At 48.5% G+C, this 13878-nt stretch overlaps 1 protein-coding gene across 2 annotated transcripts in view; it reads right to left on the bottom strand.

Moving 5' to 3' along the window:
- FANCM (FA complementation group M) overlaps positions 1-13878 on the bottom strand; it is a 54597-nt gene continuing 40719 nt past the window's right edge. For both annotated transcript variants that reach the window (XM_066321464.1, XM_066321465.1), the window contains exons 14-23: positions 9598-11419; positions 8825-8904; positions 8656-8724; positions 7736-7858; positions 5480-5636; positions 3847-3953; positions 2809-3321; positions 1312-1735; positions 642-933; positions 1-210 (exon numbers count right to left, since the gene is read on the bottom strand). In XM_066321464.1, coding sequence (XP_066177561.1) covers positions 84-210; positions 642-933; positions 1312-1735; positions 2809-3321; positions 3847-3953; positions 5480-5636; positions 7736-7858; positions 8656-8724; positions 8825-8904; positions 9598-11419 — 3714 coding nt within the window. In that variant the 3' untranslated portion in view covers positions 1-83. The remainder of the gene's footprint in view (positions 211-641; positions 934-1311; positions 1736-2808; positions 3322-3846; positions 3954-5479; positions 5637-7735; positions 7859-8655; positions 8725-8824; positions 8905-9597; positions 11420-13878) is intronic.

Raw genomic sequence — 13878 nt, 5'->3', positions numbered from 1 at the left:
TGAGGTTTGACAAATGTTTATTTATATCATTTACATTCAATCCCCACTGGGTAAAGTGCAGTGCAGGGTCCGCAGTGCCAGGCTCAGCTCTTCCCCTTGGACAGGGGCTCAGGCAGCAGCTGGAAGTCGAAGTCGTGGCGCAGGAAACGATGGAGCTCCTCGGCCTGGGGCCGGCTCAGGCGCGCCCCCGCCGCCAGCTCCGGGACCGAACTGCAAGAGAGGGAACGGGAGGAGCCCTGGATGGGGCAGCCCCGGGAGCCCCTGGAGTTCGGGATGGGGCAGCACCGGGAGCTGCTGCAGTCACCTCTACAAAGGTGCCCGAGGGCTGGCAGCACACCTGAGCAGTGAAAAGAGGGAATGCCAATGGTAAAGAGAAGTTGGGGCAGCAGGAGGGAGGGTGGAAGCAAAGCCGGTGTCAGTGCCCTGGGCTGCTCAGCCGGGAGGGATTGGAATGTGCGAAGAGCTGAGATGGGACAGGAAAGCTCCTGGGAGAGGGTGGGAAAGGCTCTTCCTGAGTAGCTGTCCCAGCAGGAAAGGTGCAGATAGTAATTCCCTGGTTCCAGGGGAGGAGAAGGAGAAGGCTGGGCCCTGGAGCCCCTGGCAGCCCATGGAACCCCTGGCAGGCCCTGTGCTGGCATTACCTGTTGGCCACGGCTGTGATGGAGCTGAAGGAGTGGCAGAGGTTGAGGGCAGCTCCGTAGCTGAGGTTGGGAATGCTCAGGTAGAAGCTGAGGATGTCACGCTGGTGCCCCTCTGGCTCTGTGGCCACCTGGAGGGCAGCGTCCTTCCTGTGCTCCAGCAGAGCCAGGTCCTTCAGCAGAGCTGCAGTTTCCTCCTGGCAGGAGCTGAAGAGGATCCTTATTCCAGCCTGGACCAAGGCTGAGAGGACTCCATCATAGTGCTGAGTCCTCTGGAAAAACCGGGATGTTTCTCCTGAGGAGTGGAAGGGCAGGAAACCCTGTTATTGTCTAGTAGTCATTTCATGGCAGAGTTTGGATTTTTGGATTAAAACAAATGTCTGTGAATGGATAAAACTGTGCTTGTTCCTGACATGGAATTCCACAATGGTTTGGGTTGGGAGGGACCTTAAATCCCATCCCATCTCATCATGTAAGGGACACCTCCCACTGTCCCAGACTGCTCCAACCCCAATGTCCACCCTGGCCTTGGACACTGCTAGGGATCCAGGGGCAGCCACAGCTGCTCTGGGAATTCCAGCCCCTTCCCACCCTCCCAGGCAGGAATTCCTTATTCCCAGTCTCCCATCCAGCCCTTCCCTCTGGCAGTGGGAAGCCAGTCCCTGTGTCCCACCTGGCCTGACCCTGTCAGTCTCCACGATGAGACAGATCCTCTCGAAGACGTCCTGCAGGCGCCGCAGCCTCTGGCCGAGTTTATTCCTGTTCCCGGGGCTCTGCAGCTCCGACTGGAACACCCTGTCCACGGCCAGGCGGTTGCTGACGATGTAATCGCTGGTGCCCAGGGGGCAAACCTGCACCCGGAGCCCGTGCACGGCCCGCAGGCACGAGATCACCGCCTGGCCCGAGCTGATCTCCCGGCTGTCGGCCAGGATGCACGGGGAGGGGCTGGGCTGCACCGGAATTCGGGAAATCCCGGGCAGGGAAGGGCTGTGCTCCCCAGGATTACAGGAAATCCCAACTGAGGCTGAGGAAGGATTTGGGACAGCAGGACACACTGAGCCTGAGCTGCTCCTGTGGGTCTTCAAAGAGCTGCACACCTGTGAGGGTTGAAAATCACAGGTCATGGGGGTTTTACATCAAGTCATCAATAAAAGGATGTTTTGCAATATCAACACTTTCAGGTTGACACTTTAATCCCTGTATCAGTCTCCCCATTGAACTGAGCTGATTATCCCAGAGTTTGGATGACAAAAGCAGCAGCTTTCACTAAGAAGTTCAACAAAACCTGGATGGTGTAAAGGACAGAGATCATGATGTGTGATCACACTGGGAAGTGTGAGAGATCAGGAACTCAACCTCAGGGAGGTGCTGAAAGCACTGAGTTCAGACAGATTTTCTACCTACAAACCCAAAGAATCAGTGGACACTGCTGTTCCACACACATCCACAATCCTCCAGGACTGTCAGACCCAAGGGAGAAGATAATCCCAGTATTCATTTGTTCCCTCCTAAAATACTCCAGGTTTCTCTGGGAGTACAGAGCTTCTAGCACGAAAGGAAAGGGAAATGCGCCCTGGAAGTGTCCAAGGCCAGGTTGGAGCAACGTGGGCTTTAAGAGCTACTATAATATAATAATGTATCATTGTTACTTAACTGATAATATAAAAGAAAGGTCTTATAAAATATGGTTTAGGCCTTGCTACTCTAGCTAAACTAGCAGTAGCTTGTAAGTTCCCATAAGGAAAAATCATAAGAATGAAGGCAGTTAACATAACAAACTATTCTAGTAAGAAAAAAGAAGTTTGCACCTGCATAAACAATAGATCTGTGCCATGAGAATCAGTGAAGGAAATAAGTAAACAATCCAAGAAAAGAGAGGTTTGATGGAAAGGTAAAAAGCCAGTTAGTAGCCAGGGAACTCAGTGGGAAGAAAACCAGTGGCCAATTAAAGAGTTGCACACAAGGTCTGTAAAAACTGTATAAAAATGAGTTCTGTGAATGAAGAATTGGTTTTTCCTGCATGAAGAAACTGAGTCCTGGCTGCTTTGTTATTGCAACACCTTCCAACCCAAACCATTCCATGACTCCCTGACTCCTGCTGCTGACAGCCCTCAGAACAGCCCAGGAATTCTTTCCCACAAGGATCTCCCTGCTTTCCTTGAGCACTGACCTCAGCAGCAGCCTGCAGATCTGTGTTCTTGCAGCTGGGGGGGATGGATGTGCTCCTGCCTGGCTGCTCTGGGGGCAGATCCTGCACCCCAGAGACTGAAGCTCCCAAGGCCAGCAGGCTCTGTGTGTCTTGAGGAGCTGCGGCTGCCCCAGCCCCGCTCCTGTGCTGGGCAGGGGAGGCAGAGGCCTTGGGGAGCTGCCCCTTGCCCTGCCCTGCTCCCAGGGGCTTCTCCCTGCTGGCTGCCATCTCCTCCTCGCTGGAGTCACTCAGGACGATAATTCTGGATGGCTTCTTCTTCTGCACAGGGGCAGGAGAGTTGCCTGCCAGCCTGGCCTGGTTCAGCCTCTTCCTGCGGCGGGTCAGGTACCTCTTCCTGCTGCTGCTGAAACCCTCGCTGGTGAGCAGGTCAAAATTCACACACACTTCCTCCTCACTGCAGACACTCTGAGCCTCCTCCTCCTCATCTCCCACACAGAAACTGTCCTCAGTATAAGATTCATCTTGCTCGGGAATCTGGGGGCAAAACATAGCCAGGGAGTTTTGAGAACTGAAATGGTTTTGCTGCTCCTCATCTTTGGTTTATCCAGCCCTGCCCACACACAGATACTGGGGCTGAGGGGTTTAAATCCCACCCAGTGCCATCCCTGCCCTGGCAGGGACACCTCCCACTGTCCCAGGCTGCTCCAACCCCAATGTCCAACCTGGCCTTGGGCACTGCCAGGGGTCCAGGGGCAGCCACAGCTGCTCTGGAAATTCCAGCCCAGCCAAGAATTCTTTCCCAAGATCCTACCCAAATCTCCTCTTTTCCAATTTGAAGCCATTCCCTGTGTCCTGTCCCTCCATCCCCCATCCCTCTCCAGCTCTCCTGGAGCCCCTTCAGGCCCTGGCAGGGGCTCTGAGGTTTTCCTGGATTTTTCCCTTCTCTGGGCTGAAGTTTTGTGTTGGGACTTGTAATTTACCAAAAAAAAGCAGGCCAAAACCCTCATTGTGGTCCCCCAAGGGGAACTCCTCAAGGAGAGGAGGCCCTGCCCTTCCCACCTGGGAGAAAACAGTCTCGGGGTTGAATTCCCGATGGACCATTTTGTATCTGCTGCCAAGGGCAGGGCTGCGCACAGAGCTCAGGTAAATTCCCCTCATGGCAGAGTCTGGAATAAAATGGAGAAAAAAGAATTCAGGATTAATACAGAGAGAACTGTTAATTCATAGCTGGTACACTGTGTTCTCCATATTTCTTTACAGTTTCCCAAAACCCTGTATTTTCCAAAGGAAAAATCTGCAATTCTCCAGCCATCTCTGGAAATCTCAAAGCCCAGGCCCAAGGTCTTATGAGGATAGAGGGCAGGGATGGATGGGAGACTGGAAAAGAATTTCCTGGCTGGGCTGGAATTCCCAGAGCAGCTGTGGCTGCCCCTGGATCCCTGGCAGTGCCCAAGGCCAGGTTGGACATTGGGGTTGGAGCAGCCTGGGACAGTGGAAGGTAACCCTGCCATGGTAAGGGTGGCATTAGGTGGGATTTAAGATCACTTCCAACCCAGACCATTCTGGGATTCCAGGTGTACCCAGCCTGTACCATGAAAGCTGCCATTCTATCCCAGAATATCCTGAGCTGGAAGGGATCCACAGGGATTGTCATCCCAGCCCCTGTGCCTGCACAGACCCCCCAACAATTCCACCCTGGGCATCCCTGGCAGGGCTGTCCAAAGGCTCCTGGAGCTCTAGCAGCCTCGGGGCCATGCCCGTTCCCTGCGGAGCTTTTCCAGTGCTTATTCCACCCTCTGGGGGAAGAATCTTTCCCTGATCTCCATCCTGACCCTCCCTGGCACAGCTCCCTCAGGATGCAGGAGGTTTTCCAGGCAGGCAGAGCCCTGAATGTCGTGGCAGGAGCAGCTCCTGAGCCCAGGTGAGGAGGTCACTGCTCCCAGCTCCCACCCCAGGAATCCGCTGTGATTTAACAGATTCCCATCTGTTGAAACCAGTTGAAGAGGTGTTTTCTTTATCCCGTAACTCCAGGGGGGAAGGGGTGGGTGCCTTCTGTTAATGGCGCAGCTGTTAAACCAGGTGGGGCTGTGATCTTTATCCCTTCCAGGACCCACCCTCCCTCCAGGGGATATCTGCTGTTCATGGGCCATCCAGGCTCACTCCATGGCTGATACAATTCCAGCATCCCACTGGGAGAGGCTCCAGCCAGGGGGAGGAGCCCAGCATTCCTACCTGGATCAAACCTGGCATTCAGAACACCAGCACAGCCTGTTTGCACTGGATTCCCAGAGGGAGACCGGACCCATCTCAGCACCACTGGACCCTTCTCCAGGATCATCTCTGCTCCAACAGAACCACATCTGTCACTGCAGGAGGACTGGATTGGGCTGACACCAACCCCCTGACCAACAGGGGGTCAGCTCGTGTTCTCACTCTGGCAGGGCTTGCTTTTCTTTGTTAGTTTTTTTTTTTTGGTACTATTGCATTTGTATTTTTAATATTCCTAGTAAAAAAATGTTATTTCTATTCCTATATCTTTATCTGAAAGCCCCTTAATTTCAAAATTATTATAATTCAAAGGGAGGGGGTTTATATTCTCCATTCCAAGGGAAGTTTCAGCTTTCCCTGCCAGACACCTGTCTTTCCAAAGAAGACACCCTGGCTCTTGGATCCCCTGGGAATTCCCACTCACCATTGACGGCCTGTGTGGGTTCCCCATCATCGTTCAGGAACTGGGCCAGGCTCGGGCTCAGCTCATCCTCAGCCCCATCACTCTCATCTGATGAGATCCCCTCAGCATCCAGCTGGGACAGCTCAGCCTCCTCCTCCAGGAACTGCCTCCCTGCAGCCTGCACACAGGCACAAGGAAGTGTTTAACAGGATTCAAAAGTGTGCTGTGTTATACCTGTGGGAAATGGATTTGTAGGGAATTCCCAAAGCCTGGCAGAAGGCTCACAGAGACTCATGCATCTGTGTGCAAACTCTGAGATAAGAAATGCTGACTTAGAAATGCCATGGGACAGGACAGACATTGCTGAGAGAGAAATGGAACTGGAAACAAGTTTAAAGGATGGCCTGGCAAACAAGACTGGATACTTTGGAGAAATAGAACTGTGGAAGGTGCATTGTAGTAAAACCCATGAGTAATTTTAGATGTTTGGCTTTAAGGCATTTACAGCACTGTGTGGCAAAAGCTGACAGACCAAAAATGCTTCTAATGGATTGTTATTAGGAAATAGTTTGGCTTCTGATTGTGATGATGTGAATTGTAACATCTGTACTGTCTCAGCCTTCACATGAGACTGAAAATGGAACAAAAGTCTCTAAAACTCCTCTCAGTTGCCCCATCTCTGGGTCAGAAAAAGGGATAATCTGACAATACTGAAGAATAATGATGTACTTATCCTGACAGATAAAAATTGCTGCAGTAAAATATTCTCATCAGTGTGGTGACCCCCCTCCCCATTTTTTCAGGGTAATTAAAACTCAGCCTCTAATTAACCTCTAATTAACCGGCACTGCCCTGAGACTTCTGCCTGGGTCACCCCATGGCTCCAAGTGCAGAGATCTATCTTGGGAAGGGAATCCATCTACTAGATGAATTTCATCTGATTTAGTATTTCTGATATAAGATTTAGGATTCATCAAACAATGAATCCCTTCCAAGGGTGCAGCTCAGTCCAGGGAAGATGAGGCACTTCCCATGTGACTGCAGTGCAGGAGACTTGATTCTAAATTCCATCCAAACCAGGCAAGAAAACATTCTCAAGGTCATGGAAACAAAACAAGTTAACTCAGGAGCATGTTTTCTCCAAGATATTTTATATTGAGTTCATTTTTCTCCTGTAATTTCAGCTATAAAGTATTAAAGTAAAACAACAAATTAGACCCAAAATAATTATATGTCTCCATGACTCCAAGAGAATGGTCTGTTTGCCTCCAGAATACCTGGAATAAAAAGCACAGCGATGTAAATCTGAGTTTAGTTCATGGAACTCTCAGGTATCTTGTACTGCAGTACTGATTTTCATGTTCACCTAAACATTTTAATTCTTAGTTTACACAAATTTCCTAAACACGCATACTTTTCTTCCTTTTGGTTTCACTATTAAAAAAAAAGTCTAAATGAAACTGGAAAATGGATTATCCATTTGTACTCCAGAACATAAAATAGATACCATAAGAGAAGTCTTAATAATGAAGATTGTTGTTAAAAGAAATAAAAAATGTCCAACATACTGTGCCCTGGAGCTCTGCTTATGGCAATTTCTGCCCAGTGCAACCACAGTCATGAATATTTAAGAGTTTTTAGCCTCAATAAGTCTGGTGCTGCCTCCATCCCTGCTGAAGTTAAATACTGAGCTGAGATTTAACATTTTGGGTGAGGGATCATTGCTGCATTAAATGTCCAGGGGTGAGGCCACTAGTGGGGATCATTCATAGGAGCAAGCAGCCCAGTACTGACGATGATACTACCACTAATGCATTTTTATTGTAGTTACTGTTGTTATGATAATATTAATAATATTTTGTTATTATGTTTTGTTACAAGATATTAATATCATATAATTATTATTATGACATACAATCCCAGAATACCGTGAGCTGGAAGGGATTCACAGGGAATATATTATTAATAAATATAATATAATAACATGATAATATAATGCAATAAAATGTAATATAATATAATATACATTATATTATATATGATATACCACATGATTGTTATATTTTATTATAATTTTTTACTAAAATTTGTTCTATTCTGTTATTATTAGAGTGTTGTTATTATTACTGTATTACTATTATTATTATTATTACTACTACTATTATTACTGGTGGTGGTGGTGGTGTTTTTATATTACTATTACTAGAGCCCCAGCACCACATTCCAGCTGCTCCAGACCTGAGCTGGGTGTCCCCAGAGGGTCACAGTGTCACCCACCTTGGCTGTCACCCTGCTCCTGACCCGCGGCCGTTTGGCTCCTCCTGCCTGGGGCTTGTTCCAGGCTCTGGAGCTGCTCCTGCCCCGCTGGAAATCCCCACTGTCCTCACTGGATGTGTCTGACTGCAACACGGAACACACACAGTAAGCAGGGCTACAGCAAGACACAATTCCATCAGATCATTGAACCCCAGGCTGGTGTGAATCTCATTTAGCATCCTCAGGCCAGTGGGGACATGGGATATCTTAACTGAGTTTTTACAAGTTGGTTATCTAGGAACGAAGTTCTGGAAATCACTGGCTATGCATTTGTATTTGTAAAAACAAGTAGGAAATTTTGTGTGTTAGGAGCCAGAGGGAAGGAGTATGCCAGTGTCGTGCAGAGAGAAATTTACATTTGAGACAGGGAATAAAGTGTAGTCATAATTACAGAAAAAAAAAGTTTTGGCACTGAAGGATGTTTTGATTTCACTGATTTCAGAGAGAATAGAATTTCATCAACATAAAGCTCCTCCAGTGCCAGCCCAGCCATGGGCAAGGACATCTCCCACTAACTAACAGGACAGAAAAATGGGATTTGGGAGAAAAATCAAGTCAAATGTGCCATGAATTTGCTTTGTTGGGTTCAAAGCTTTGTGGCAGGCAAGTTATTTCACCCTTCCTGGTTGTTGCAATGTTTCACTGCCAAACAAGAACTCCAAAGTAATCCAAGCCCCAGCCCTGTCAGTGCCCAAGGCCAGGTTGGACAGACTTGGAGCAGGCTGGGACAGTGAGAGGTATCCCTGCCATGGCACTGGATGGGCTTTGAGGTCCCTACAACCCAAACCATTCTGTGATCCTGGGATCTGTGGAGACCCTGGGGAGGAGCTGAAGTGAAGCAGGATGAGTTTCCATCCTTTCTGCCCCCTTTCATTGCTGACCACGTTCAGAGGGCGCCGGCGTTTCCTGGTGACCCGAACTGGAGACTCCAAGTCGCTCTCATCCATCCCCTGTGGAAACAGGATGAACATCAGTGCACAGAGCATTTGTGTTTTGCTGTTTAAATTGTCATTTTGCTTCTCTTGCCTATTATTTTTCTCTAAAACTCACATCAGGAGACTTCAAAACATTCTTTTTTATCTTGTTTTTTCTCTGGAAAACGATCTCTTCCTCGCTGTCACTGCTGCATCCTGCAGAAAACAGAATAAACAACTTTCACCAGAATTGCAGTTACCAACACAATTTTGTTATAGCTGAGCAATCAAACCCTGCCTGTCTCAAAAAAGCACCTCCAAAGGAGATTATTTATTGATCTACAGGGCAAATATTGTTCTCTTCAGCCTTGTTAATCAAGAGATAATCTCCAGCTGGGATGGACAATAAATCCTGCGTCCCTGGAAAGCCCCAGGGGGAGGTGACTACCCCAGGCAGCAGAGAGGCAGAGAAAGGGAAGAGAAGCAGGAAACCAGAAGAAGCTGTTAAAAGTTGATAGAGGCAGAGTTGTGGCAGCACTTTCTGACACAAATCCCTGTGACAGCACCCAGAGGAGCCTGAAAATGTCACTGCCAGAGAGGCCACAGAGATGCTCCAGGGCTGGAGCCAGGCTGGGAGAGCTGGGAATGTTCACCTGAAGAGGAGAAGGCTCCACGGAGAGCTCAGAGCCCCTGCCAGGGCCTAAAGGGACTCCAGGAGAGCTGGAGAGGGACTGGGGACAAGGGATGGAGGGACAGAACACAGGGAATGTCCCCTCATTGACCCAACTTCCAGCATCATTATTTCTCTTCCTTTGAACCTTCCCAGCTCAGTCATGAAACCGAAGTGAAGATCCAAAAGATCCTATTTCCTGACCATGAAAGTCTAATCTGTCCCACCAAATTTCCTACCTGCAGCAGGAGACCCACGGGATCCATGGAGTTTGGTGTCTTCCAGGCTTTCAGTCCTTCCTGAAGGAGAGTCCATGGCTGATCTCCCAAAGTTCTGTCTCTGTGGGTCTTCTTGGACTTGATCTACAGGAGGCACCTCTAGAATTTGCTCCCTGGCATTGGAGAAGACTTTCATAGGAATTCTTTTGACAGCTTTGATATTCACACCCTTCCTGCTTTTTGGGGTCAGAAGTGCTGAAGGCAAAGGTTCAGGGGGTTCCCTTCCCATTCTGCTGCCCCCTGACTTGAGGCCAGGCCCTGCAGCAGGAGCACCCTCAGTCCCTTTACTGTCATTCCTGCCCCTGCTCTGCAATGACAGTGGTGTGGACATGTTCTTTCTCTCCAGCCTTCTGCAGTCCCATCCTGGTGAGGTTTCCAGCCTGGAGCCATCCCTCAGGGATATTTTTGCACCCTCAGTGGATTCAGCCCCTGGGGCACTCACTTTGGGGTTATCAGCATTCCTGATCTCCTCAGAGGTTTCATCCCCGCTGTCCTCGATGGAGAAGCCCAGGTCAAAGGTCACGGAGAACAGGTCCTGGGAGCAGTCGTAGGGATCATCCTTCTGCAGGGATGTTCCCATGGATTCCCTGCAGGACTGGATGGGGCTCACACAGGGGAATTCCCTGCCTGGCTCCCCCTCTGCCCTAGGGATGGTCCTAGCTGGAGGCTCAGTGCTTACAGGGTTGCCCTCATCCTCACCAGCCTCATCCTCAAACAAATGGAGACTCTTCTCACCTGGAGCTTCCAGGGCAGCCTCTCCTGTGTCCTTGGGAGTGAAAGGCTCCTCTGAAAGGACGTTTGTCAGGGGTTGGTTCACACTGGGAATGTTGTTGTCAGGGAATTCCTCACTGTCAAACAGCCCATCAAAGCTCTCATCCCAGAGCTGCTCCTCTTCAACAGCAGCAGCCTGGGTAGATGACAGAGTTTTGGACAAATGGGGACTTCTTGAGGCACAGAATTCCCTGGGAACTGTCACTTTGGGATTTTCCAGGAGCAGCAGTGAAGGATCAGTTTTTGGGGACACAGAGGAACTGCTGTCCTGCAGTGCCTCTGAGTGACCATCGGGGAGAACTTCTGGGGAAGGAGATCTTGTTCCCTCATCCCTCATCATGCTTTCCAAACCCTCCAGCTCATGCTCAGAGGGAGGGGACTGTGACAGAAGCCTTTGCACCTGGGAAAATATTTGTTCCAGCCCCGAGGGCTCCTGGGGCTGTCCCAGGAATGTGAAGGAATCCCTGCAGGATTCGGGGAGATAAAACAGCTCCGAGGCCACAGGGGATGTCTCATACCCTGAATCCCTGTGGATGCTCCCCAGGGACCCACAGGCTTTACCTGCAGGGCTGTTTTTCTGTGCTACTGGACTGGCAGGAGCTTCAGGGCTGTCACTATTGTCACATAGGTCAATAAATGCATTTAAATCAAATGTCACCTCCAGCCCCTCATCCTGGTCAGAGTGTCCAGCCACAGCAAGCCTTGTTCCTGAGGAAGAGGCTGAAGGATCCTGAGGCAACACAGGCATTTCCTCATTGAGTCCAGGAGCTCCTTTGGGAGCTTTGGGTCTGGTTATTTTAAAGGTGGTAAAGAGCTCACTGCCATTAGCATCATCTGCATCAGGCGGGAACGGTTTTGGCTTTGGTTTTGATTTTGCCAGGTCTTTCCTGGAGCAGTGACCTCTCTGATCCCAAGGAGGTTTGGCCATGGAGAGATTCCTTTTGTTCCCTGGAATATTCACATCTTCCATCCGTAGGTGAGGCTGGAGCTCCTGTTCATAGCTGCACTCTCCCTGGGGACACAAGGCAGGGGTTACCAGAGACACACCCAGGCCCCCAGGGCTGCTCACAGCCGGATTTAAAACAAGTGACAAAGGTTTTGTCCTCCTGAAGAACTTCCCACAGACTCTGGATTAATTTTACTCTGGATTAATTTTTCTATAAATCTGCAGTTCAAAAAGCAATCAGCTCTGTTAAACACACACTTGGGAAAAGCACAGTGGACCTGGACATGTAGGATGTGAGCAGAACAATGATTTTTTTGGCAGTTCAGGCAGATGAATCCCTGGATTCCTTAATCCCTGAAATTACGCAAGGTACCTTTATAGAGGGTGAAAAAAATTACTTTTACAATCAGAGACTGACTTGTCTGAAGGTATTTCAGGATCCAAAGCCACCTCTCACGAATTTTAAGACTGATCCCTAACAGGGTTGGGGCAACAAGCAAAGAAAACTGCACTAGTAACAGATTTTGTCATTAATCATCATCATCACCATTTCAACACCAATTTCACACAGATCCAGATGCTTACTCCATCCATTTGTAAAGATATCCAAAGAAACTCCAAGTCTGGCTTTTTTAACTAAAGTTCTCTAAGGAGATTCCCCAGACTACACCAGCTGCCTTAGAAGAAGGCTTAACAAAAACAGGGAGGAAAAGAATTGTCACAAGTGGGTTAAAGGATGATTTCGATCTGGCAGGTTGTAAAGAATTCCTTTTCCTCAAGCCTGGGTAGAACACAGACTGAGGACATAGAATTCTTTCTCTGAAATCCAAGAGGAACAACAAATCTGGGTTCAATTCACTGCCCAGGTGTCATCTGAGCAGAGGGATTGTTGGGTGACAATAACAGGGCTCATAAGGGTCTGTTTGGGTTTATCTAAGGAACAACCGCCCCTTGCACAACAGCTCAATTCAAGCATTTCAGCATTACACAAACAAGGCAGAAAATAAATGGATTAAGGATTAATTAGCTGCCAAGCCACTGAACATGAGTGAAATGGGAGGAGGTGATGTCTCTGCCCACCCTACACAGTTCTGAGAGGGCAGCGCTGATCAGGCTTGGCCTAATATTGTCCTGTAACCCAAAATTAACCCAAGTACAACCCCCAAAACCTACAAACCCAAACCAAAATTACAACCCTTTAAACCTCCAAACCCAAACCAAATCAAACTGCAACTCCCAAAATCTACAAATCCAAATCCAATCAAAATACAAATCCAAAACCTCCAGACTCAAACTAAACCCCCAAACCCCCCAAAAATACAACCCCCAAAGCCTACAAATCAGAAACTACTCAAATACAACCCCTAAAACCTACAAACCAAATCAAACTACAACCCTCAAACCCAAAACTAACCAAGCTTCAAACCCCAAACCCTACAAACCCAAAACAAAACTACAGCCCCTAAAATCTCCAAACCCAAGCCTAATCAAACAATTCTCAAAATCTACAAACCCAAACTCACTCAAATACAACCCCTAAAACCTCCAAACATAAGCCAAATCAAACTAAAACTCACAAAATCTACAAATTCAAACCCATCAAAATACAACCTCCAAAGCCAAAACTCAAACTAAACCCCCAAAACCAATCAAAATGCAACCCCCAAAACAAAACTACAGCCCTTAAAACTTTCAAACCCAAGCCAAATTGAACTACAACTCCCAAAGTCTACAAACCCAAATCCAATCAAAATACAACCTCCAAAACCTTCAAACCGAAAACTCCAACTAAAACATCAAAACCAATCAAAATACAACCCACAAAACCTTTGAATCAAAAACCACTCAAATACAACCCCTAAAACCTACAAACCAAATCAAGCTACAAGCCCCAAGCTTCAACCCCCCAAACCTGCAAACCCAAAACAAAACTACACAATGCCTAAAATCTCCAAACCTAAGCCAAATCAAACTACAGCTCCCAAATCTACAAGCCCAAATCCAATCAAAATATAACCTCCCAAACCTCTATACCCAAAACTCAAACTAAACTCCCAAAACCTACAATCAGAGACCACTCAAATACAATCCCTAAAACCTATAAACTCCAAGCTAATCAAGTTTCCCAGAGCAGCTGTGGCTGCCCCTGGATCCCTGGCAGTGTCCAAGGCCATGCTGGACATTGGGGTTGGAGCAGCCTGGGACAGTGGGATGTGTCCCTGCCATGGCAGGGGTGGCACTGGGTGGGATTTAAGGTCTCTCCAACCCAAACCAGTCTGTGATTGTGGGATTGCACCCCAGGATTAGTGAGGAGTTTTCCCAAGAATGTCCCCACACCCGCCCAGGTGCTGTGCGCGGAGCACAGCCCCACTGGAGCCTGGCAGAGCTGCTGGGGCCAGCCACAGCTCAGCAGCCAAATTTAGCATCTGGGTCAGAGCTCAGTAACCTGATTGGGGCTGGCAGGGGTTGTGTAACTGCTCCACTTCCAGGGCCACTCCAAACACTTTCTCCCAAACAAAATGTTG

Source organism: Sylvia atricapilla, chromosome 6 (genome assembly GCF_009819655.1).
Source record: "Sylvia atricapilla isolate bSylAtr1 chromosome 6, bSylAtr1.pri, whole genome shotgun sequence".
NCBI classification, from domain to species: domain Eukaryota; kingdom Metazoa; phylum Chordata; class Aves; order Passeriformes; family Sylviidae; genus Sylvia; species Sylvia atricapilla.
The sequence above is the reverse complement of the archived record's forward strand: the minus strand, read 5'-3'. Positions and strand labels throughout refer to the sequence as shown.